Source organism: Grus americana, chromosome 20 (assembly GCF_028858705.1).
Source record: "Grus americana isolate bGruAme1 chromosome 20, bGruAme1.mat, whole genome shotgun sequence".
NCBI classification, from domain to species: Eukaryota; Metazoa; Chordata; class Aves; order Gruiformes; family Gruidae; genus Grus; species Grus americana.
Window position 1 is genome coordinate 3,499,960 of NC_072871.1, and position 26,583 is coordinate 3,526,542.

Genomic DNA, 26,583 nt, shown 5'->3' on the forward strand with positions numbered 1-26,583 from the left:
CCTAAGAAACATTGTGATTTCACAGAATTAGCTTTTTCCACTGGAAAAACCGGAACTGTGTTATTCAAGTTAAAGAGCCTGTTCTTCCAGACGCGATGTGGGCAAAGTTCCCGGGGACTTTGGAGAAAGCAGAAGGACTCTTCCTGGTTTAGCTCTTATTTGAAGTTGAACAGGTTCACTTTAAATTTTTGATTTTTTTTGTTTTATTTGCCTTGTATTCTATGTGTTAAATTAGAATAGTAAAGTGTAGTACTTTAGCTCTGATCTTAGATTTTTTTCTGCCAAGCAGGCACGTACGCATAGGTGGTTTTTTTGCAACCCTCCAGAGTTCTTCGGGACACGTATGGGAGTTTAGACCGTGGTATAGTTTGTTTCTTAGCTAACAATTTCCTCTTGGTTGTTGAGAGGCTTAATTGCTTTGAGGTCTTCTAGTGAAAACTTTGGAGATGTTGCCAGTATTTCGTGTCTGTCTTGTAAGTAGAGCTGTTGTGGAGGGAAGGCCGGTACGGTTAGAAAGGGGCTGGTCAGCTTGTCTTCTGGTGGGACTTTGTGGATATATCCAACATCTCTGAAAACGCCAGTTGTACATTCTTGAGCGTTTGCGAATTAGTAAGGAACTGAAAAAGCATCTCCCAGAAGTCTTGCAAACATGCAACAACTCTTTCTTGTTGAAAAATTAACTTTCATTAATTATATCATATATATTTTAAGTGTTAGTAGGCATCACAAAGTCATACTAACAGAGTAATCTGCAAAAGCAGGAAGATTACAGTCTCAGGAAAACTTTCTTACGTGATTGCTGTTAAAAGTTTATAAGAAAGTAAGGTGTGACAATTGTTACTTTTGCGATGGAAAAGGAGGATGATGTGGGTTACTGGGTTAGTGACTGAATTTGGTGCGATTTAAGTGGGTTCTACTGCACTTCTTCTGAGTGGAATAGTGGCCCGTAGATTCAGAGCGTGCTACTGCTAAGTCATTTCCACTTATTAAGTACTTAGAAAAATCCTTTTTGTTGCCATCAGGGGGAGCTTTTGAGATCTTTCAAGAGTGAAAAAAAAATATTAAAAAAAAAAGAAAGGAGAAAAAAAAGAAACGTCCCAGCTCAGAAACAGAGATCTACAAACCAGCAAGCAGCCAGAATCTTACCTGTGGCTACAACTAAGCCAGGGAAACCAGGGGAGCTGAATCCTTAGGCTGAAAAATTAGCAATATTGAGAGAGGATTTTTTGACTCAACCCACCAATAAAATTAATATTTTTTTTTTAATTATTTCAAAAAACCCAGGAGTCTTTGGAGCATTCAAAAGCCAAATCCTGCTCTGTTGCTACAGCTTCTGGAAGGCAAATGCTCTTCAAAAAGCTTCTCTCCTTTTAGCTCCTGATGATTCGATGGGGACCTTTGATGCAACATTTGGATTAGCTGCACACAACTGCCCTGAGGGGGACCACAAAAGGGGGAGCCTGGCTGATTGCATAACTTTAAGAAAATAATAAGAGGAAAAGAAAGAATTAGAAAAAGAGAGAGAGAGTGAAAAAGAGAGAAAGAAAGAAAGCAATTAAAAAATATCTGAGACTCAAGTTTCAAGACTCTTTATGTGCTGCAGAGGAGCATAAGGTTTACCAGCAAAGTGCAACGGGGAGTCTGAGAGGAGAAATAGCTTTCTCTTTTGCCAAGAAAAAAAAAAATAGGAATGTGTGTTTTGGACTGGACTGAGAAAGAAAGCTGGGGAGATTGCAAAAAGGGGGGTGCAGGATTTTTGTCACATTGATCCATTCATCTTGATTGTCTTCTTTAAAAAATAAATAAGAGGGGGGAAAGTGATAGGGGGAAGGAGGAAGAGAGGGAAAGAAGGAGGGAAAAAGAAAACAGCAAAAGTGTTTGAACCTCTGGAGCTATCTGCTCCTTCAAGCTGATTGATTAGTCATGATCCCTGCAGTTTTAATGGGAATCATTCAATTGGGAAGGTGGAGCACCCTAGAGTAGATTAGCATATTCTTGTTTACTCATCTTCTGAGGGGCTTTTTCTCTTTTCTTTCATTTTGTGGAGAAGAAGGGAGGGGGGGAGGTTGGGGGGAAGGAGGGGGTTGTGGCTTATGTTATAAAGGAGGCCAAAAAAATAAATAGATTAGAGCATCTTTGGGGGGGAGGGAAATCAGTGGGTCTGAGTCTTGGAGAAAGCTGGGGGGGTGTTTTGTTTTTTTGTTTTGTTTTGTGTGTGTGTGAGAGTGTGTGTGTGTTTTTTTTAAGAAGAAAAAAATAAAGGGAAGAAAATCCAGCAGAGAAAAGAAGAGAGAGAGGAATTCCAGCTGTGGAGGAATAGAGGAGAAGAAGACAGATAGAGGAGGAAGAACAGAGAAATACATTTCAACCAAGGAGGAGTTTTGATTTATTTTATTTTTATGTGTTTTAAGGAAAAAAATAATCTATAAGCAGGAAAAAGAAAGAAAGAAAAAGAAAAAAAGAAAAGAAAAAGCAACTGAGAAGGGTTATAAAAAGAGCAAATACCAAGAAGGGTGAACAAGAGAAGAAAGTCAAGGCAAGGAGGAGCCCAAAGCTGGCAGATCGGGAGGATTTGCAGGGGAGAAGGGGGGGGAAGATTGGAAATGCAGCTCTGGAGTTTGCTGCTGCCTCTTGCGCTTCTCTGTACAGCCCTAGCCAGTGGACCCGAATGTGGGATGGACGAGCGCTCCCGCAGGGCAAGAAGGGACACCAGGCACAGCCGCCAGCTCCGCTACACTGCCCCGGGCACCTGTGCCACCAGGTTAGCCCGAGGAAGGCGCTCCACTGCTGGGCTGGAGCCTGGGCATGTCCCCCGCAGGAGGCAACAGCGGGAGGTAAAGGACGAAGAGGAGTCCCTTACCCCGAGCAGGGCGCTCTATTTCAGTGGACAAGGTGATCAGCTGCGGCTGAAGGCAGATATTGAGCTGCCCCGAGATGCCTTCACTTTGCAAGTGTGGCTGAAAGCTGAAGGAGGACAGAGATCTCCGGCTGTCATTGCAGGTAGGTACTTCGTCGTGCCTGTGGCTGCAGCATCCCTTTTACGTTTCGGGAGCCGGCAGAACAGCCAGCTGTAGGCGTGCGTGTGTATAGTATATGTGTGTGTACATTTAAATGTGCGTGTGTGCCTTGCAACATACAGATATATGGGAGTGCATGTGGAAACTCGCTCGGGTGCGTTTATTATATATATTTGGTGAAATACCAGGGCTCAGCAAACTGTCTGAAAGTGTGTGCTCGCAGAAAAAGTTATGTAAACTTTTGCATAGGGAAATGGCAGTATCCTGGGTAGTTTCTTTATTTCTGTGTGTACGGATTAAGGTGCAGATAACAGAGAGTGCTCTTACGGTGGGTTTTTACCTAATTTCCAGGTTGGAAACCTGTAAATAGAGCATTTGAAAGTAGCTTGTATGTATGTATGAAAAGAAATGTGTCTGTCTAGTGTGTGGCTGCAAAGAAATGCATATCTAAGGTCCCTATACGATTTCCTTAGTTTTATTAGCTCTTTAGTCTACTTCACTGTTACCTTTGTAGACGCAATGTTAGCATGTGGTTTCCAAAAAGCTATAAAGGAACTTTTGGCTATTGTGAAACCTCAGATGAATCAAATGAGTTTATAAAGTTCCCAACCCCTCGACACTCAGCTAGGGCTGGGACTAGCACTGCAGCTAGAGGATGTGTTGAGTATTTTTGTCTCCCCTTAGCAATGGCAAGTGTAACACAAATGATTGTAAGGTCAAATAGCCCTATAAAATCATTTAGTACTCAAAGCAGCTACCAGTCTAAGCTCTCTGAGCTGAACAATAATGAGCAATATTGCACTTTTTAAATTTAAATTTTATGAGCCCATCATGAATTTGGGTCCTTTCCCCCCACGTTCGCTCCCTCTCCCCCTCCCTCCCGCCACCTCCCGCCCTCTCCCCGCTTTAGTGATAAAGTGCAGCGAAGTTGTCGTGAAATCGGATACTTTTCAGAGGGTTACAAACCCTTATAAACGTTGCCACATCCATCTTTGCTCTGAAGGAAGTCATAGAAAATGGAAATGCCCTTAAAAAAAAAGTCAGAAAGAGAAACCGGGGGGGGCGTGGGGGGGGGAGAGGAAGACATGTTTTACAGTTCTTTTGGCAAGGAGATTCCCTGAAAGTACAAAGTTTCCATGTCCTAGGATGCCTTAAAGAGACAGGGAGGATTTCCCCTTTCCCCTTAGCTGGAGTCACTTCCCACCAGAAGGCAGCGGATGCTGGTGCCGGTGGTACCGCGGTTGCTCCGCACCAGCCCGGCCGCCTCTGCCCTACCGCCCTCCTCCTGCGATTTTCTCCATCTCCGCTGCCCCATCCCTGACCTGCGCGACTGTCGTCTCGCAAGAAAGTTGCTTTGTCCTAAGGAAAACAAAACCGAAGATGAACTCAGCAGTGCATTGCCTTAACTTTCCCCAATCCCAGCTGCTCTGCTCACTTGTGAGGGGGATGCGAGGGGTGTGCGGCTGCTGGGGTGGGCAGGAGGTGCTGGGCATGGGCTGGTCCCTTTTGCCTTTAGTAGGACAGGCAGATGAGTAATTTCCTAGGTGAAATAGATTATTGCTTGCTTTATTTCCCCTGGCTTTCTCATACTCCACTCTTCTGGTTCCCAATCTTAACCTAAACCCCAGGGCTCAGAGTGCTTCCTTTTCAAGTTAGGGAAGGCAGAATTTGGGTTTACACGGATCTCATCAGTGGCAAAACACGGTCAGTGTGTTTTTTAATGTGTTTAATCCAACACCTAAGACCCTGTCTCCATCTTTGGTGCAAGTATCTCCAATTCACACAACAGGGAACCTAAACAAACACACACAAAGATCATGTGTAGTAAAATACTTCAATTGGATGGGGGAGGTTGGGTTGTTGCCTGTATAAAACACTTGACCCATTTTATGCATGGAAATAACATTCCACTATGAAAAATGAAGAGAAATGCCCCAGTTTAGCACCGTAGAGCTTGCAGCCTAGCTCGGGAGGACTTTGTGATTTTTATTTTATTTTTAAGCTCCCCCTCCCCCCCCGCACGCACTCTTGAAGAGGAGCCAGGTTTGGCTCTGTGTGTAAACACCTGGAAGAGGTCCAAGAGGAACTCACTTGGAGTATCCTCCGCACACCACAGCCTCCCAGACCTGCAGCAAGCTTAGGGAGAGATTACGCTTTCCTCAATGAGGAAATAAGGGCTCTGGCTGCCAAAACTCTTGGCTTCTCATTTTCACTGTTTTGGGATGTGACAGACTCAGGAGCCCTGTTCTGCCATTGGAGTTGCCTCTGTAGGACCCCACTGAAGTCAGGAGCCATTCTGGGTGTTTGGGAGGGGTCAGGGACTGCGTCAGATTTGCTGACGGTGCCAGAAGTGAGTTTCTCCCCAACTTCCATCCCAGTTGCAAAGTGGGAAGCCGTGTGATTGTACAGATCTGAGGGAGAGGGCAGGACTGACTGGAAGACACCTCTTTTTTGCAGTCCTCCTTGTATCTTCAGGTTTTTTCTGCCCCCCACCTTCTGCCTGTGCTGACTGCTTCCCTTCCATCCCTCCTTGCTGGCATATAGTCAGTGCAAATCGTATAGGACCCACATGTGTGTCTATAGGGGAAGCCTGTTGTGTCTGTTAACAATCTCATGTAGGACCCAAGTTGTTATCAGCTTCTATGCCTGAGCTCTGATATAACGGAGCTCTTCTGCTAATCCAGGCTACAGGAGTTTCTGTTTCTGTCTGGAGCCAACTCTCCTTACGTCACCCTCTGCTGCAGTATTCAATTTGTTTTCATAAATGGCTAATTTTACAGCGCTGTTAAGTGGGTTCGTCATTGTGCCGGGCCATGCCCCGTCTCTGATGATAGGCAGTCCTTGGTGCCAGGCTCTGCCAATTTTCACGCTGGTTGGCAGTGATGTTATTGCTGCCCTGTTTGACTTCACTGATATCTGTTCTGGCATTTGTCAGGGAAAGCTGTTGGGAAACTAGAAGTCTGACCCATTGATCTGTGTTACGCAAAAGCACAGAAGCGTTTTCGGAGCCGGGCTGTGCTTCGTTTGTGCGGCTCCTGTGGTGTGGCTCTCCAGCAGAGACAGCTCTGAGCTCGTGCGTACTTGCCTCCCTCCCTGGGCCACATAGTTTTTGGACAAATACTCCTGGGATTTGCGTACCTACCACACAGCACAGTACATCCCTCTTACACACATGTGCACATGGTATTAATCATGCAAGTTTGTGCACTTTCCCCTGTAGAGTCTTTGAATGCGTCTGTAGTTGTGAACGAAGGAGTTAAGGTCCAGACTGTAGTCAAGTTAGGTAATACACATGCCATGCAAAATAAGACGCTTCAAAGCACCGTTGACCTTGCTTCTGTTGTAATCAAAGATATTTCAGTTCTACTGTGGAAATGCAACTCCATCCTAAGAAACAGGATCCTCCTGAGTCCCTGTCAGTGTGTTTTCTGGTGTATGGCTCAGGAGTGGGATAGCTCATGTTTTTGTAGGAATGAGATGTTGACTCTTTACTGGCTGGGAGCTGAGAGGAACAGGATGAATGATCGGCAGCGGGAGCTGGAGTAAGAAGGCGTGCCTGCTCTGAAGAGTGAAAGTTATTTGTGTTTTGGTTTGGGTTTTTTTTTTTCCCCTCCCTGGTTTCATTCTCCTCTGTCTCTCTATTCCTCTGCCTGCCAACAGAGAGCATGATCCCAACTTAATAAAGCTTCATATGTAAGGGAGTGCCTATGTTTTCCCAACTTCGGTCCTTGGTGAACATCAAACTGCAGCAGAATCCAAAGGGAAAGACGTGCCAAAATCAGCACAGTGGAGCTCACTTAAAGCCACAGCTCTTGCATGTGAGAGACTGAGAAACATCTGTGTCAGGGTCCAATAATTGGGCAATTACAAAGATATGTAATTGACACTGCGTAGGTCTGTTCCCTCCACAGGGTTTAAGAATATATGTTTACTTTTGAGGGTTAATTTGGTTCCCTTCTGAAGTTCTGGAGTCTGATACTGAATTAATACACTTCAGATAGAATCGGTGAGCTGGGTCCTGTCCCCAGAGCCGATTCTGGTAGCAGGTGTGTTGGGAACTTAAGGGCATCTTCAATAGAGAGTTTACTCTGAGTTTCACAGGCATTAAAATAATTGGTAGATAGATAATGCAGCATTTTCTCATCTTCACCAGCCTGTTGTCTTTTAATTGCATGAATTTTCTTGTTTTGATCTGTAGTGAAGTACTAGAATGAAGGACTATAGAATAAGTCAAACGTAAAGCTTGTGGTTCTGTTGTTTAATTAGCTCTGGCATGTGCCAGGTCCCAGGGTGATGGGAATGATGGGCGGAGTGGAGTAATGGCTGGACCAAAGTGACAGGAGCTTGAACACCTGCCCAGATGTTCCTTCAGAGTGACAAGTCTCCAACACACCATTGCTGAAGGCTACTGGTAGCTGTGTGGTTTTGGTGTCCCTGTAGATGGGTTCAGATGATTAGCCACTTCATGTTTATGGATCTGGATAAGGCGTGACTAATAGGCCACTGAAAAAATATGGCATAGCTTGTCATTTACTAAATATTCGCGTTTGAACAGCACATTTCCTTCAGCCTGCAGAAGCTGGGACAGGAGTCAGAAACTGGAAAACAAGAAGAATTTTTCTTTCCATATGATTTCCACTTTTAACTAGTCTCATTCTTTTGACAAGTTACACACTAGAGTCAGAACAGCACAGTTAGAAGAAAGTTGGGGTTTGGGGTTTTTTTTTTTTCCCTTAAAGCACTTACATGTAGGCTGCTATAATTAATAAAATGGTAATAAAATAAAGAGGGAAATTTGACTCTGTGTGTGTGAAGGATGGCAAATTTAGATTCCTAAATAATGTATGGCTGTCTCCTGTAGGTATGGAGATGTGTCCCAGGCTGAGCTCTCCTCTCCAAGCTTCATTTCAGCCTGATTTATTTCAAGCCAGCCTGCTTCAGTTAGAAGAAGTCATGTGAGGCAGAAAGCAAGCTGAGGGGATGGTGTTGGGGGAGAGAGCAGGAGCGGGGCTTTTCTCAGGGATTCACGGAGACGTCTGGAGAAGAGCAGAGCTGCGGTGGGAAGGTCTCGGTGGTGAGAGTGAGAAGCAGCCCTTGGAGAGCCTTTGCACGCTAAGCCATTGTGGAAAGACAGACCTGGTTGGTGATTCAGGTGTCTGAAAGTTATCGCTGCTCTCTGGGTCCCCACATCACCTCTCTGCACGGTGCCAGGGGAGCGTTGCAGATGGCCGAGGAGATCCCAAGGCCACAGCCGTGCCGAGCAGAGGCGGAGGTGCCCACCATCAGCCCCAGCCACGCAGGGCATTAGTGAGGGACGCGCTGAAATCCTGAATCCCAGAGGCCTCACTGAGCACTGGAGCAGTTGGGAGGGGCAATTCTGGCTACCCTGGGACCCTAACCCCAACCACCCCCACAAAGGTAGGTGCCTCTCACCTTTCTCATGATGAACAGGACAGGTCTCCACTTTCAAAGTGGGCCCAGGAGTTTGCTGATGCCGCTCCACGAGCTTTGTGTGTTCATTAGCTTTTGCCAAGGGCGGGAGAGATCCTTGGCTGAGTGCGTCGAACGGCAAAGAGCTGAACTGCCGGCGGGCACCTCCCTGGTCACTGGGGCCTGACCCCGGTTAAAGGCAGCAGGGGCATGCCAGCTGGGTGGAGCAGGGTGTTTTGGTGAAGAAATGCCTTCTTTGGAGCCCAGGTCTGGCTTGGTCAGGACATAGGTGCCAGGCTCCCAGGTCTGTTACAAGAGAGGTGCAGCCCCAACGCCTGCCTGAGCAGCTTCAGCACAAACATACTGCAGGACCAATGGGGTTTAGGTGCTCTCGAGACCAGGGGATTAACTGAGCGCTTTCACCTTGGATTTCCATTGCTCATGCTGGCCTGAGCCAGAAAAAAGAACCAAATATAGTGGCTTTTTTCAAAAAGACATATTGAAAAAACAAAAATAAACCCCTCCATGGCTGGGGTCAGCTGAAATGTTCCCGTATAATAGTTTTGTTTCCAATTTTAGCCGTTGTTTTTTTCAGCTCCTCATTTCTTTTCTCTGATAGAAATTATAGGAGCAGAAGCAGAGAAGGGACCACCTGGGTTGCCAAATTCAGTCCCCTGCAGTGTCAGGGCTATAACAGCACATAATTAGTCCAAACATTCACAGAATATCCACTTTGCAGGTTCTGATGTAGCACAGGCCAGAGAAAATTTCCCAGTGCTCTACTATAAACCAAAAATCTTTAGCTAAGACCAAGAGTCACCACTCTAATGTAAGACAGGAAAAGAGGAGGACAGATTGACACCATCTTAAGTACCTAAAATCCAAAGCATTGGTTTAGAAAGTGTTAAGTATGAGAAAGAAAAACATTTGCTGGTAAAAGATATCAGCTTTCTTATTTTCAGAAAGTTAAAAAAGAATCAGGTGTTTTGACAGTTATGAAACTTCTATTGAAATTTTAAATTAGAATATTTGCCAAAACTGATCCTTTCCCACAGATAGTCTGTTTTGATTAATTTCCCTTTTTCCTGAGAAAAATATTTTATCAAACATTTCCCACCCTTCTCTGGTCTTAGTCCGTGTGGCAGTTCCTACATCCTGTTGTAGGAAGAATGAACGCGTTCACTTTATTACATTTTTACTTCTTCAACTCTTATATTCCAGATTATTCTGAAGATGGATCCGAAAAGTCTTGTTTAATCAAAACCCTCTACATTTTTCTCTCAACTATATCAGCTAGTCTAATATAATCTTTTTCTTCATTTAATCTCCTCTAATTATGACCAATTTTTTCATTTAATACTGTCTTTACATGATCAGTACGTATTACTCTATTTCAAATACGTGAAATATATTGGACTTTTCTATTTCCTAGATTCTGTTTCATGCCCTGTTCTGAGCACGGAACAATGGACTGCGCTGTCCTGTTTGTTTGTTTCCCCAAAAGGAGACTTCTAAAAATGAAGGTGTACCTTGCTTCTGACCTTATACTTACATTGCTCTATGGGCATTTCCCTACCTCGGGGTAGCTGACATCTGGGTATGAATCTTCGTTTTGTTTCAGTTTTCTGTAGAGGAGAAATGCTTGATTGTTCTTGTGCTAATTTCTGCTTGTCCCTACATTTCTCTTCATTTTCTCTGGTGTGAGCATGCATGTGCACACACACGCAATTTCCAAAGCACCTTTGATTTTTTTCCCAGATCAATAGAGCATTTAAACTCCAATGATCAAGGCAGAGCAGCTTGTTTATTTCCCCACATATTCTGACACAAGTGGCAGATCTTGTAAACTGCTTTGATTTGATGTTAGTGCCTATTATAAAGTTTACTCTCCCCAAAGCCAGCCATGAAGTCAAAGTACTCTTGCTCTCAACATGAGCAGAGCAGAACTCAAAAAGGCAAGTTAAAAAGAGAGCAAGAGTAAATATCTTCTCCCAGACTTTTGCTTTCTACTATCCTTGCTCACAGTGATCAGAACAATTTGCTTAGCTGAGGACTGTTCACCATCCGTAAGGTTGCCAGCACCAAGTGAGGGTGCAGTATGTATCATCATTAAATACAAGTCAGAGTATCCCATGATGAGAACGGGGCTGGGTTCATGATGTTAGATTACTCAGGCAACATGGATTTGATCCTAAACCTGTTCAAGATCATGAAAAAATATCCTTGACCTCGGCTGACTCTGGCTTACGCTCTAATTTCAGAGAGTCTTCTGCATCCCTCCTCTGCAGCCTGGACCCTTCCATGGTCCTTGCTTTCACATCCTTTATTTTGTGGTCCTTTCTTGCTTTGGATACAAGAGAAGAAAAATTGCGAAGCCCTAACGTCAGAGAAGTTGGCCAGAGGAAGGGGACATGTTTATTTTAGTTGTTTTTGCTATACTCCAAATCCCACTTTGGCCTCTGTCTCTTTCAACCTTTCTCTTTCTTTTTTTTTTTTTTTAATGTTAAAACGAGCACTTACTCAAAACATGCTGTCCGGTTTTCTGTTTTGCTGGGTGATGTAAGTGTATAACTTTCCCGTCCAATCCCTCCACCCTCTCTTATCACCATCCTAGTCTCGGTTCTTGCTCTACTATCTGGTGTCCTTGATTCCCCCGTTTTTCCCTTCTTCCTGCTCCGCACAGTTACTGCTTTTCCTCCTCCCTGGCAAGCATGTGCCGTGGGTAACCCTGCACTCTCTGTAATTCTCATCTTCTTTTGCCAAAGGAGGGTGGTGTCCCCTCCTTGCAGACCAAGGGTGGCCAGCAGGTTGGTGGCTTCAGCCAACTCGCGTTGGAAGTGCTGTGGGAACAGAGGGTAAGCAGGCTGTGTGTTTGTGTGCTTAGGCATATGCTCATGCATGTTTTCTGGGAATTATTGATATTGTTCTGTTTAATATCCATCCTAGCGGTACACAAACAAGGAGCGAGCAGTTGTTCTCACAAAGAGGGAACGAGGGTGAAGTGAAACTGAGAAGCATCTGGAATTGGCCTGGTGAAGCAGCATCTGAGAGATATGATACCAGCTCATGAAAGCAAAAGAATTGCTGTGTTAGAGAAGAAAACCACTCTGTTCTTTGCTGATTAACTCCTGGGGTCTGGTAGGCTTTCCTTGAGTCTTCCTTCTGAGTGATACTTAGGGCTCTTTTATCTCTTCTCCTTCCTCCCCTCTGCTGTGTTTTTCCTCCTTGTCCTTATCTAATTTATTGTCTCTTTATTTGCTTTAAATCACTTTCCCATATGGATTTCTTTCCTCTGACCCATCTTCCCCTCCCTCATCTGATTCCCAGGAGTCTTCTGTCGTCATGGAATTGGGAGAAGAGCAGCTCTGTTCCTGACACCAAGCATCAGCTGCAGGCTCCTTTTCTTCTTCCTTTTCTTCCTTGCCTATTCTCTGCTGTTAGTGTTGGAAGCGTATTCATAAAAGATCATCCATTGGATTGAGGGAAGAGATCTTATCACCATTATTTTGTTTGTTTTATTTAAAACAGGGAAAGAAATGGAAAGGAAAGGCCTTCACTGTTACCAGTGTTACTTAGTTTTGAATGTAGGGTTTTTTTCCTCCTGTTCTAATGTATCCTAGTATGGTTATTTTCCTTATCATTGTAATAAGATTGTGGTTTTGTAGTCCTGATAACTGCCTCAAAACATCCTGCTGCTGATGGTGGTAAGTTTCTCAGGCGTGAGAGAACATTGCCCTTAAAATCAGGGAAACTGAGGAACAGAGGGATGCTCTGATTTGTCCAAGATTCGGCTGTGTGTTGGTGACAGAGGTATAAACAAATCCTAGCAGGCTTGGCCTTTTGTTAAACTCCGTTTGTTTGTTTGTTTGGGTTTTTTTTAGGGGCAATGATAGTTATTCCTCGGCCTGGGTTGTTCTCTACAACACACCCTAATTCCTGTAGGATGTTTCCTTGTGGCTGCTGAGGGTTCCTCACTGGTTAGTTGTTGTACTGAGCTGATGGTGGTTACGAAGTCTTTCACCTGGTGTCACAGTGTTGAAAGCACTGGCAACATGGGGGACGGGTGAAGAAGGCATCTGGCATTTGTGACATGAGCTTTTTGGAGACGGCAGAAAATCAGATGGTCTGGAATTAATATCTCCGACCTAGACATGCTGGTGATGTTTGAATCAGCATAAATTACTGTATTTCTCAAATGGAGCAGCGCATGCAGCCCAAAATGGGAGAGAAAAGCAAATATCACCGAAGCCCCTTAGTTCAGAGTGCTCTTATTTAAATTGGAATACTTTGATATTGTTGATATATCTGCACATTGATTAATGTATTGGCTTGCTGAAACAGCTTGTAAAATATGTAAGTTGCAACTGCTAAGCTTTCTGCCTCTGGATATCTCAGGTTATTAATTAAGGGCAAAAAGAACTCATTGACCCTATAGTTAAATACAGACCAGGTGGCTGCAGAAGGGGCTTTGCACACAGCATGTTAGTGCCCCAGACTGTTTTGGGGAGGGTCATCGTGCACGCTCTCAGGGCTAAACAAACGCTGTTTATGTCAGGAGCATCAACAGGGAGGATGTGCATCATACAATCCACACAATTTTGTTCTGAATTCAGCAGCATCTGTGCTTGTACAGACTGAGGTGCTAAGGCTGAAATCTGGAGCTTGCATTACTACTGTCTTACATTACATCTGTCTTGTGGATAAACAGAGCAGCCTCTCTGAGGTCAAAACAGCACCTTTCACCAGTGATAATTTAATGGGAATTATTTTCAGCGTAAACTAGACAAGAATTGGAAGCCTCCTGTGCTGTAGCTCATGAATGGAGATGTTCAGGGAGGAAAGGAGTACTGGGAGACAAAGCAAATGTTAACTAAATGCATTACGCACACGATTTTGAAACATGTACTTGGCAGAGGGAAGGGTGAGCAGTACAAGCCAGATTCTGCTGTTGAACACACCAATGTAAACCTAGAGTAACTCCTTTGGAGAGGAAATCAGGGGGGCTGCTCCAGACCGATGAACGTGTAGAATTTGAGGCAGACAGAGTGCATGCAATGGGGAAAATGAACAAGCTGAGAAGCCGATGTCATGGAGAACAACCTCTAACCACCGTCACCGCTGTTGATGGTTTAATTTGGGTGTGTAATGGTTATGGTGATGCAGTGGGAAACGTCTGTACAATGTGAGGTTGTTTTTACTTTTCGGAGCATTTTCTGCATATACCTATCGTAATCTCTCTAGACTGTGAAATTAGGCCGTATACCATTTTTACAGTGAGACCTTGGTGTTTCCAGCAACAAACGCTTCTGAACTCTGCTCTCCAGTCTTGTGGGCCTGAGCGCCTTCACCCGCTCCCATACTGTCCCATCTCCAGCAATAATATCCCCTTCTCTGTTTATAAACAAACACCCTCAGAGGAAGTTCACAGGAAGAGAAGTTAGTTAATGAAAATCAACCACGCACTCAGGTCCAGGCTGTGGGTTGGAGCCAGCAGGGTTGCTGGATGTTTCCTACTCTGCATCTGCTTGTAGGAGTTTCTTTGATGAGATGTCTGCCTGTCTGTCTAACTATGCGTCTTTCTCTTGTTTCCCTTCGTCATGGAAAAAATGAAAAAAGAGGGAGTAAAATTATAGTCTCAATTTGCTTTAAAATCAGCATGGACAGTATTTAGGAACCCTGAGCAGGGAGGCTAGCTTCAATGAACTTGTAGAATTTCTTCTTGATAAATCCGCTGATTTTGTTGGGTTTTGTGGTTTTGGGTTTTTTTTAAACACTGAAATCTAGATTCTGGCTCCTGGCAAAACTGTTGCTCTTGAGTTGTGCAAAGGCTGTAAAAGGACTAAAATAGCCTAAAGGATAATTGTCCTGCTGTAGTCTGAGCACGAGGCTGATATTTCTGGTGTCACACATCTCCCTCACGGAGCCACCAGCATAAGGAGGTAGGAGTGAGCAGGACCCAAGGAAGTAGATCACACGGGGCTGTGTAGTTACCATGAGCTCTGGAGGAAGGGACAGATAGGCACTGCAATTGTGCTGTCAGCTGGAAAACACAAAATGCTTTAACTTGCTCCAGATGTCCCCCAAACCCCTCGTAGCACAGGGGCAACCCAAGAAAAAGTCCATTTTCTTGTGACTGCTCCTGGGTTTACCTTTATTGCACCTTGGTGGTCTCAGATAGGAGGTGAGGGAATTATGTGTTTGTTTCCTTCCAGGAACGACTGGGATCCTCTAAGAAGCCTTTCTGGCTATTCAAAATGCGTATGTAAAATCGTCAAATAAAGAAAAGCTCTGGGAGTTGGTCAGGGCTGTGGTTCCTCACTTGTGCAGAGTTGTGTTATCAATGTAGTGCTCATGTCAACGTCCCAGGCTCCCCCTTTTCCGTAAGCAGTGTCTTTGGAAATTGGGAATAAAGCAATTTGCACAGATATAATAGATATGAAAGGTGTGCTCCCACTTTTAGTTCTAAGAGCCTTGAAGGTTTAGATGTATTACAAAAGGTTTCCAGAGCTGGCAGAATCTCTGTACCTTAAAATGGGCTGGTTTAAAATAGTCTTATCTGCTGCTTGTTGTTGAAAGAGCAGTTTCTCTTATTGTACAAATATTTTCTGGCATGTAATTAATAGCCTTATCTGTAAGACTATTCCAGTGCGGTCTCTCTACCTCTCACCCCAACAGGGGGGAAAGACAATCAGAAATGAGCATTTCATATTGCAGCATGGACCAAGTTTATCAGTTGTTGCACAATCCCTTTGCCTGTGAACAGATTAAATAAAGGGAGAGGGGCAGAAATGGGCCTGATTTATACTGGTGAGCTTCCTCCAAGAATTCCAGGATAACTATCAACAGTTCCTCCTAGGAGGAAAGCCGAGAGATTCATTCTTGCCCTTTGAAGAGCTCTGAATTAATGAAGAGCAGAGTATCTTCTGCTCTTCTTTGCACTGGGAAAGACTGGAATTCCCCAAAGTCCTCTTGCTTGAGATGGTTTAATCGTACAGACTGTTTACATTCTGTGTCTCACCAGAGACAATGCTCAAACAGGGGTGGTCTTCAGCGATACGCTGTAATACTAGGGGTTTATTTTATTTTATTTTATTTTAAACATCAGCATACCACCAGTTTTACTGGGAAATGGCCATATCCAAACACCTGCAGGCTGCAAAGAACAGGCCAGAGAGGGAAGCAACAGCAGCTGCATCTCACAGAGGCAAAATGATACTATGAGGGGTCTGTGTTTCTTCTCCGAAGGTTTCTGCAGGGTTGGGATTTGGCAGTAAAGGTGGGCAAGGAGCACTTGCACCCATGGAGGAAGGCACCTTGCAGCGAGGAGGCTGAGCACTGGACTAACCTCTTCCCTCTGCCTCAAGCGCTGCTGGCAGAGGCAGAGAAGCAAGGGCCTTTCTGCCCCAACCGTGTGTTTTGTGTCACGCTGTGATGGCCAAACTGTTCTGGTGAACATGCCCTCTAAGTTTCTGTGCTCTAATACTTAAGAAGGCAGTAAATGAAATGGGAGCTATGTATTTCATGAGAGGGAGGGAAGAAGGAAATGAGATTAGGATAGGTCTTCCTACCATCGCTCATCTCTCACCTCCCCTCCCTCAGGATGAACGTCTCCTGCACCTATTTCAAGAAACCAACACATTATTGCACATCCGTATGTCTGAAACTGGCCATAAACCTTGAGTCAGGATCTAAACTTGTGTTCAGATACAAGTTTTTTTTTTAAAAGACTTTGGTATCTTCTGGAAGTGATGTATTTCCGCTCCCCATGCACAGGATCTTCTGTGCATCACTGAGGAGGATGCACGTAAGTAGGCAATGTGGCCAACATTCTTCCAAACCCAAGCAATCCAGCCAGCTGTTCAGCAGGGATGTTATTTATTGAGAACTGTCAATGTGTTCAACACATGGTGTCCTTTGCACTGACGAGCTCGCAGCCTGGCTTTTATGGGGTTTCTCTGACACTTGTCAAACACTGGTGACACGGCAAGCTTGACGAGGCACACGCTTTTATGTGAAAATTATTCTAGAAGGGCATTGCAACAAGATGTTCTGTAAGGAAAGGCGAGACAGAGGCTAGCTGGCAGAGAAGAAAACAGAGGCAGTTGCAAAGGGTAGAAGTTTCTTTTTGGCTCGTGGTTTCAGGAGGAGAACAGAGATTTCCTTCAGTGATAGATTAGATGCTTTGGGAGAAAGAAAGTGTTTGTTTGAGCAGCGATGAAACTGCTGTGTGAGAGAGAAGCAGGCGCTCTCTTCTGCTAATTCAAGCTGCTTATGTTGTGGCAGAGTGGTTGGAGGTGCACAGGTTGCTCTGGGATTTTAGTTCTTACTTTGCAATTGCTCTGAGGTGCCTTCAGCTCTGTCCTTTCCATCTGTGAAGGTGGGATAATGCTTCTCAGCAGCCCTCAGAGAGATGCTGTCTGTAAGGATGAGGTAATAACAACAGTGCTTTGATCATGTATGATGCTGTAAATGGCAAATGCCACTCCATTGTACCAAAAGGAAGAAATGCTCATCCAAGAAGTCCTGTTGGCCAGGGTTGTGCTAGGTCCCTGCAGTGCTGTGCTGCTATAAAGAGAAGACTAAGGTTGCGGAATGCCGAAGAGACAAAAAGACAGAGGGTTTATCTTGCCAATCTCATACTTATCTATTTGTCCCATCTTTTTTCTCTTGACTTGTGTAAGCTCGTATTCATCAGTATCACAGGTATTTATTTTCCCCTACTGAAAAACAGAGTTGTTGCCTGAACAGTGTGACTCTGGCCACATTCCCTCCTATTCAGCACAATGCAATCTTGGCTTTTTACTAGTTAATATTTTCTGTCAACAACCTGCAAGAAAACATAAAATCAGTGCTGATAAAATTTGCAGATGTTGCAGAGTTCAGGGAGTGGTAAACAATGACCAAAACAGGACTCTCATTTGGGTGTTTTCAAAAATTGAGAACATGCAAACAGTATGCATTAGAATAAAGCCAAATGTGAAGTCATACATATAGAAAGACAGGCGGGAGGTCCTGCATAAAGGATGGATGGTGGGGGAAGGGTCTTTCACCTGGAAGCTAAATGTGTAGGAGTAACTGCCTGTTGGAATAGATAAAGTATGTAGATGTGAGCTGCCAATGTGATGCTGTGGCCAAAGGTTTAGAGTCATCGTTGGCTATGTAAACAAGGAAGCATTGAACAGGATTGGGGAGGTTGTGTTATCCTTGTAGTGACACTGGAGTAGCTGCTGCTGAAGCACTTTGTCCAGTTCTGGTATCCACAGTTTAAGAAGGATGTGGCATGCAAGAGGATTTAGAGAAAAAAAATTAACAATGACAATAATGATATGATTTGTAACAAGTCTTAAAGTATTTGACTCAAGAAGATTAAGAGGTGACTTGATTGCATGATCTTTAAGTATATGTTTGGGGAATATTAATCTGATAATTGGAGGTTGGAAATCTAACAGTAGAGGATATGAGTAAATCCAATGGATGCACATGGAGACTAAGCAACTTCAGAACAGAGTGAAAATGCAGTATTTTAGCCCTGAGAGTGTCAATCATTGAAAAACCTTTGAGTAGAATGGTGGAATATTTGTCACCATAACTTCCAAAGTAAAATTCAGTGGATTTCCAAATTACAAGGTCTTTAAAGAGGAGTTAATTCAGTCATCACCCATATTGTGTCTGAGTGCTTCTAACATCAGATTATCCTGGGATTTTCAGCTATTACTGCAAAAATAATTGAAGCCAACTGTAAAGCACAGGTACCACTAGGATGCTAATTTGAAATCTTTTAATTTTCCAGTATTTCTACAGATTCTCCTTGACACTGGTAGGATATTTCTAATCACCATAATATCTCCAGCTGTTTGTAGGATTTCCTTGGCATCACTACAGTGGAATTGTCAGGCTTAGTTTCATATGATGTTAATCTTGTTTAGATTTTGTCACCTTTAACCAGAATGGTGTGCTGAGCAACGACTTGACTTTTCCCCAGTCCAGTGTGCTAGTCTGAAAAGAACCTGAAAAACAAGACTGAAATCTTTTGTCATTGAAGGTAGGGTTTTACTGTTGACTTCAATGAAGCCAAGAATTTACCTCCAGAATACAACCTTCGGGGAGCAAAGTCAAGGTTTCCCTCTGGAAACTGCAGCATTGACAATGTCAGGGCTGTGAAGCTAATACACAGACATCCATTAAAAACAAAGAAGGGGATGAGACAGCAGAGAATAAGCTTGAGATGACTTTTGCTTGTCATTTCCTTGCTGGGTGGCCTGTCTTGCAGTCTCAGGGCAGAACTGCAGTCCAGAGGGGTATGTGGGCTGTATGTTGAAATGACTTATTCCTAGGACTTTGGCTGAGTTGCAAACAAAAAATATAGACCAAAGACCTATTGAAGGTAATTGGTGTTCTGAGACAGGATTTCATTTCGTTTGAGCCATTCCCAGCTGGAGACCGTTCCTCAAAATCCAAATTTAAACCAAGTGCTCAAAATGCTGCTGCTTCAAACCCACGTGCACATATAGGCCTATGCACAGAGAAAGTAGTACATGTACATGCTATTTTGTTAGTCTTCATTTCTTTGGTTCCAAATTTAACCAGAAGTGGAAGGGCTGAAATAACATAAGAAAGGTTGGACATACGATATTTCCTGCTGCTCAGCTAAACACAAGAATTGCCAAAAATCTTCCAAGGTAGCTTGTTTCTTCTACATTTTTCTCCCAGTTCTGCAGACTTGAGAAGGTCAATTACTTTTGAGAAGCATTTGACTTTGGCAACGCTTATGGAAAGCGAAGTAGAATTATGACCTTTTGGAGGGCTGCCCATCGCTGTCCCATCTTGTCTTTTAAGAGCTAAAGGCTGAATTTTCAGCTACAGCCTTTGGTTTAATAGGTGTGAATTTGTTTCTGTACACTTCTAAGACATCGTGAGTATCTATGTGAGAATTTTCTTTTAGTGTCTTATTTATTTGTGCTCACGGATCAAGTGATCACTGATACTTGTAGAGCAGAAATACAGGCTCAGGTATTTCCAGGAGGAAAATCATACAAAAACAAATGAAATTGGATTCAAACCGAGCAGAAAAATAGAGCTCTAAAATTATATACTTAGGTTAGTATGTGGTGACTACAGCCTATCTGGAATGCATACTATAATAGTTATATCATGTTAGAGAGGCAGGTTTTTTCAGCAGGATGTTTCCTAGAAAGCAGAAATATCTCTGTGGTTTGTGTATGGGTTTGGAACTTGTATGCAAGTATGGAGCGGGGAATTTGAGGCATGAAACAGTCATGATTAGAGAAGGCCCGGATCCCTTTCCAAAGTGACAGCAGAAAACAGGCACAATCAGCTCCATTCTGCCTGCTGTCACTGCATGCTCTTCTCTGTGTTGTATGGGAGACATTTCTTTTAAGGTTGGTAAATTCCTCGGTTGTTTCTATTAGTACAGGAAAGATGCAGTCATATAGGAAAGCCAGATGCAATAAGATATTTGAGTCTGGATAAGATCTAAGATGCTTTTACAATAAGATATTTAATTCTCACAGAGGCAAAGACCTTGCATGGTATAAATCAGTGTAAATGCACTGGAACTACTCAGTTTTGCACTCACAAAGTATCTGCCCAAGAATGTTCTCAAAATCCAATTAAATAACTAGAACTGTTTCATGTGGAAATGCCCCTCAATTACAAAGACAAGTCTAAGCGATCATGATGTGATTTTTACAGTCTCCTTGCAGGGTGCCCTAGTTTGCATTCATGGAATTTTTTGTTTTTGTTTTGTTTTTGTAATAATGTGGATGTTGGCCATCTGTCTGATCCTCGAAAGGTTGTAAGGTTGTCCCCGCTCCCCAGGTCCTCTTCCCACTCCCTCATTGATCATAATGTTTGATTTAGGTGCCACTAGATTTCCTTCTTTGTTCTCCAGCCCTAACCTCCCCCCCCCCCCCCCCCCCCCCCCAAACACACACGCATTGTGCAATGGTGTAAAAGCTCTTCTCTTTGCAGCTGGGAGTAGTAACTGCTCAGCTGGTTCCAGTGGTGCCCTAAAGCTGCTGTAAAGGTCAGAGACAAGGGAATTCTAAAAAGCAAAACAAGCTGTGGTGTTGTCCCCCCTTCAGTCCTGGCTGTGTATTTTGATCAGCACCACAAGCAAGCTCATGCATAGACCTCCACTTCTCACTGCTCCATGTTTCTGGCCATCGAGGGGTTCCACAGGGCAGCATGTCGGGCGTTTTTCCAGCACAGCTATGGGCTTGGCCGCTGCTGCAGCTGATTGACTTGCAGTGCTTGTCAGGCACAAAGCACATTTTGAAAGGAAATGCCATATTGAACTCCCAGTGAGCTGATGGGTATTGTGCACGGTCATCTGATGGCACAGATGTGCCCCTAATAATCCTTCCAGGAGGACGTTTCCTCCTGGGATGCTCTGGCCATCTGATCTGCTCTGAGGTATGCTGACCTGTCTTGACCCAGTTTATGATCAATTCTCTCTGCTGTTTTCTAAAAGGACCCCAGAAATACCACTTTATCATTTAGATTGCCTGGAAGTTATGGCACTTACGTGTCTGTTCCTTCTGTAGAAGATAGTCTCTGTGTTTGCTCTCAAGCATTAACACTTACAAAAGGAGGAAAACCACTCTGTATTAGGATGCACAAGAGAAAATGTCTCTGTAGAGCTTTGATCGCTAATCAGTATTTGGCTAGTAGTGCAGGGAGGAGGAGGAGATGTGGAAGCAGAGGTAATGTGTATTCCACCAAGCATGTTGCTGGGTACATTCATCTGGGTGTGTAGAGCGACCCTTCTGCTGGTGTGCCATTGTATTTATGTCCTTTTTTGCAGATTTGTGTGTGCTTCCAGTTTTGTGTGCGTTGTGCATGCATCTGTGAAAGATGGATGATTTTCATGCATGCCTCTCGATATGTATCCCTGTGTTTTGCAACATCTGCTTTTAAAGTGAGAATGATGTTAATGCTGGATTTCTCTAAAGGTGAATACACTGCCTCAGCTACAATAGGACGGTTAATTCGTAACCTGGTTCTGCTGATCACTGAGCATAGATAAGCTTGGAAGTTGAGAGGTGTGTTAATGTCCCTTTGAGCCAAACCAACAAACTTATTGAGGGCTTTCCATTTCCTGTATTTGAAGGATATCTGGGCTTTCATAAACACGAAATTCTGCTTTATTATCAGTGGGCCACACTAGAGTGTCTAAAACTGGCAGCCATCAACCTGAATTCTTGTCTGAATCAAGCCTGATGCAAAGCTTCCCATATTTATGACATACACCCATGATTCTCTGAAGGAACATGCTGATGGCTGAAGAGTTTATGACTTTAAGTACCATCCAAGCAAAGCCTGCCTGTACTATCTTAACACTGTCCCTATGTCTGCATGTGTTATGATTGTCTCTAATAACATGGACACATACTGGTTTTCCAAGCTTCAACCAAAAATATTTGGTTGTTTCTGAGAACAAGGCAGGAGAAATAAATTGTTTTGTAGATATTAGAAAATCCTTACCCTTGTTCTCTGGAATGTTCCTCTGGTCCCAGACTTTATATCAGGGACTGAAGTTTGACCCTTGCAAAGGATGTGCTTTTTGCTATCCACCTAAAAGCCCGCCTAAACCTAGTTATTAGATCACAAACAGCCACAGTTTGTTAACCAAGTACCAGTCTCCGCTGGTTCTGCAGCTTTATTGTGAAATCTTTAGGGAGATCTAGATAAGAAGCCAACCTTCCCACTAATACTTGTTTACGCTGATACTGTATACAAAGGAGCCCTTGCAAAAGCAGTACCCTGTCCAAGGATGACCCTGTTATAATACTGCAAGGACTGAAGCTCGCTGCTCTGTGCCATTTGGTTATGCAGTGTTGTGTGTTCGCTTACACCTCAAAATCCTCACAATCTAATAATTTCTCACTAACCCCAGCCTACCAGATCTATTTGCAGTAAGCTCTTATATACTGTTAGCGGGTATATTCTCACAATAGGTTCAGTGAAGTGTCACTAATATGATTGTCCATGCCAGTGGCTGCTCTGTTGCAGCCTACATGATTTTGTTATCAGAAGAGAAGGATTTATGTAATGTTCATAACTAACCAGCCACTACAAATTCATGTTTTGCTGGTTTAGCCGTTCTCACCTCCCTGTTTTCAGGCTTCAAGGTATCTCACTGAGCATGTGAGTGACTGGGAATCTGAGAAACAGTAAGAATATATGCTTAATTTAATGCTAAATGGCAATAATAGAAAGATTTTGGTATTGCAAAGAGCCTTGGGCCAAATTCTCAACGTTAAATAGGCATAACTGTATTAGACTCTGTATTTCTACATGATGACGATTTTGTCTTTCATGTCAGAACACAAAGAATTGCATCCTACTGTCTTGGATCTGAATCCTATTGCATTGCTTGTAAATGATAATATCTGGTGCGAATTCAGCTAGATTGATAGCAGCAGCAAACATCCCCTTTTTGCTCGGTTAAGTAGTACGTTGCCACCTGAGCAAGTCTCAGGTGGTTTGCATGAGCCACTCCTCGTCTCAGGGGGCGACCTCAGGAGGCCTCTTAGCTGTGTTGGAAATGGTATAGACAGAGATGTTGCCTTAAGTACTCTGGACTTTGAATTATTTAACTATTGTGGAAGGAAGTGGGGGCTGGGGTAAGCATGGCAAAGGAAAGGAGAGATTATTTCTCCCCTTTGTAAAACTATATTGGGTTCAACGTCATACCATGAAATATCTAGTGCAGAACTCAAGAACTGCTCCAGTGGATCTTCGCTGACTTATCCAATTGCATGGAACATGGGGATACTTAACCCGAATCTGTCGGTTTTAATTATTTTCCTCTGGACAGATAAAAGCTTTCTATAGGTTCCTGTAGAATATTTGCTCTTTCAAGCGTTCCTCTGTGCTTTGATACTAAACGATTAAAGCATGCTAAAGAAAAAAAACAGCCCCAACCTTTAGCTCCCTGTTCTTGGGCCCCCTGACTGCAGCTTTGATTGTTGACCTAAATTCCCCTTTCATAACTGAGTCCTGTCACCTCTGGTTGTAGTCTCCCGGCAAAACAGGCACGGCCAACTTTCAGAAGTGCAGGGCACTGTTTTCTGTTCTGCCTTGCACGACTGTGACGGGCTCTGCAGCACACCTGATGTGTTCAAAGTCAAACTGACCTCCTTCTTCCCCTTCCCCCAGCCTCTCGGCTCCTGGAAAGGAAAGCATAACAAGTCTTTTTTCTTTTTTTCTTTTTTCTTTTTTTTTCTTCCCTTCCCGTTGCTCAGCAAAGTGAGGAAACTTTTCCTGCATAAAGAATTAAATTCTTAGGTAATTCTATGGCGGGGCTGATTACCGGGAAGCTTGCTGTTAGCAAGACACAAGAAACTGCACTGAAGTGAATGAGGGAGGCCTGGAGTCTGTTATTGATAATATTTAAGTGGATTACAGCAGCTTGCATGGGCTACTTCAGCCTCTCTTCTTTCAAATTCTGCCCGCAGAGAGAGCTACTTATGACTCCAGCAGCTACAGCCTCTAGCTGTGACTTCCCGTTTCTCTGTGGCTGCTGCCGATAAACATCTTCTCCAGTCTCAGCATCACAATCTTGGTTCCAGCAATGCCTCGTGTCCTCACCCTGGACTTTCTTCCAGTAGTTCAGCAGCTGATGCTACACGCTGTGCTGCCAAATCCTGCCCAGCGCACAGGGCCCACGTGAGGATGCGGCTCTAAGTCCCCAGTGAAGTCCTGAGAACAAACTGGGTTATAAATCATACGCTGGCCTTGGTTAGGGCCTCCTAGAAGGGGTCAGATGGACAGTTGTATACTAGAGCAGTTGTGCCTCCGTAGCCAAAGAACTGAGACTTAACTTGTAAAAAAAAAAAAAAAAAAAAAAAAAGGGAGAGACTGTGTTTCTGGTTTTCCATGTTTGGCTTTTGGGTTTGGACCTTTGGAGTTTAATTTTCCAGCTTTCCCCACTCTTTTGATGCCTAGGAATTTACTTTTCCTATAAGGGACAAACATTATGGGACTGGAAGGAGCCTCATGGGCCATCAAAGTCTGTCTCTGGCCAGGCATACCGGAATGTGGCATCTTATTCTGTCCATGCACTTCTCCAGAGTTGTCTGAAAAGTGACTCACTCCTCTGTGGGGAAGGAAGGTTACCAATGCCTCTTACTGGAAAGCTGAACTAGCACCTCTTATTTTTTTTTTAATAAGAGATAAAATTCCATTTGAATCCCTTGGGCTTTAGGAACAGGAGCTTTACAGGGAAAAAATCAGACTAAGGAGTTAGAAGGGCTGTCAGTATTCTTCTCAGCTGTAGCTCCATCCCTTTCTAGCAACTCAGGGTAAGCAGAAGTGAGGAAAACTGTTTGCTGCTGTATGAAACTTGTACATATTTTTTTAATCTAATTGCTGTGGGGAAAACAAACATCAGTTTTATTTCGCACCATTTCTTGGCTCAGAAACTTCAGGCATATTCGCCAAATTGTGGTTTTGCAGTCATTGGCTTGAGTCTCATTTACCATGAGGCCTCTTTACACCACTCTTGGTTTGTAAAGGGATATTAAGTAGCTAAAAATGTCCTTTACCACATTATTGTAAAGAATTCTCAGTGTAAATGAGAATCTAAACTCTGTATGTTTTTCATGTAAATGTTGGTTGTGGTCACAGCTGAATTTTGAAATTCAGAGTGTCAACCATTGTGAGGGGTGATTTTGCTCAAAAACAGCCTTGTTTGGGGTAAAAGAGGCCTCTTGTTTAAAATGTTCTTAATTATGTCTGAGAAATAACTCATGGCTATGGAACCTTTTACTAAATTGAAATAAATTGTGAAAACATCAAATTATTCAGTTTTCAGAAGTTCTGGCAATTATTTCACATGTCCCTCTTCCAATGGCTTTGCCCTTATTAGTTGTCATAGAAGAAGTAATAAATTCTTTTATTATGACATCCAAAGTCCCAGCTGAAATTAGTTTCATTGTGCTGGGGACAAAACGGAAAAGTGACACTCCCTTAGCCGGAGGATTTGTAGTCTAAAGCCAAAAGTAAGCGAAGGATTGGGAAAGTAGGTACAGCATATGAGCAAAAGAAGGTCATAAAGAACTGGTACGACTTGCAAGTTAGAGGGAGTGTGAGTTTCTTATCTCTTTTCTGACTCTTTTTCCTTTCTCTTAAGAATAAAACAAGCCTTGCTGCTGAAGGGATTGTGTTCAATCCATCTTTTCATCAAGAGTTGGATGTCTGTAATAGTAAAACTTTGAGAAAAGAGTACTGTGCGTGGCATATGGATTCAGTAATGACCTTTGCCTTAAACTAGAAAATGTAAGGAACTGGAATAGTAGACTGTTTTAGTTCAGCAGCTTTCATACTGGCATGTTCAGTGGTGTCCCTATTGTCACTGGTTTTCTTCTTTTTCTGCCCTCCTTTGGCTCCCTGTAAATCTTGAATTGATGGCAGCTGTTTGAGCCAAACTCAAGACACGTTGCATCACATCAGGGTTTAAATGCTCAAAGGCAAGGGAGGATTGCTACTATTCTGTAGTATTCCTCCAGCAGCTCCATCTGTTCAGCTGAGGTCAATCACTAGCATCATGCAGCACTTCAGAGAGAGAGGAAGATGTTCTTTAATCCTGGCTAGGAAACTGAATTTCCATTCCACAGTAATTTATTAGTTCTTTGGGGGAATATTTCCAGCCCTGAACAGTACAAAAAGCCAAAAAACTTGACCCTTAAAGACTGTATGGTGGACTTCCCCAGAGCTGGAGACCCCAGAAGCCTGTTCCAGGACTTCCAGCCACCCGTCTAACAGCAGGGATCTTGGATGCCTTAAGAAACAGGTGGAGCAGCTATTGCATGTGCAGCTGCCCTGTGGTCTGCAGGCCTGGAGAATTCAGTCGTTTGGCGGCAAAGGTGGCAGGGGATGGTGGGGACCATAGCTGGGATGGATGGATCTTCTGTGCTTGCAGTCAGAACAGCTGAGGGAGTCCCTGGGGTTCCCCTGGCCATATTGAAGACCTGCACCTTCTCAGAGAGATCCGTTGGGACTAGCCCATTTCTGCATCACTTTTTCTGCCCTCACCATGTTGGCAATTCTTGGCAGGCAAAAACTCTCTTACAAAATGTCTGACCAGCTCTAATGGTCTTATTACAATAAG

General features: G+C 43.6%; 1 protein-coding gene across 2 annotated transcripts in view; it reads left to right on the forward strand.

Moving 5' to 3' along the window:
* The first annotated feature begins 2,579 nt into the window (after positions 1-2,579).
* PAPPA (pappalysin 1) overlaps positions 2,580-26,583 on the forward strand; it is a 180,187-nt gene continuing 156,183 nt past the window's right edge. For both annotated transcript variants that reach the window (XM_054848963.1, XM_054848962.1), the window contains exon 1: positions 2,580-3,000. In XM_054848963.1, the coding sequence (XP_054704938.1) occupies positions 2,604-3,000 (397 nt within the window). In that variant the 5' untranslated portion in view covers positions 2,580-2,603. The remainder of the gene's footprint in view (positions 3,001-26,583) is intronic.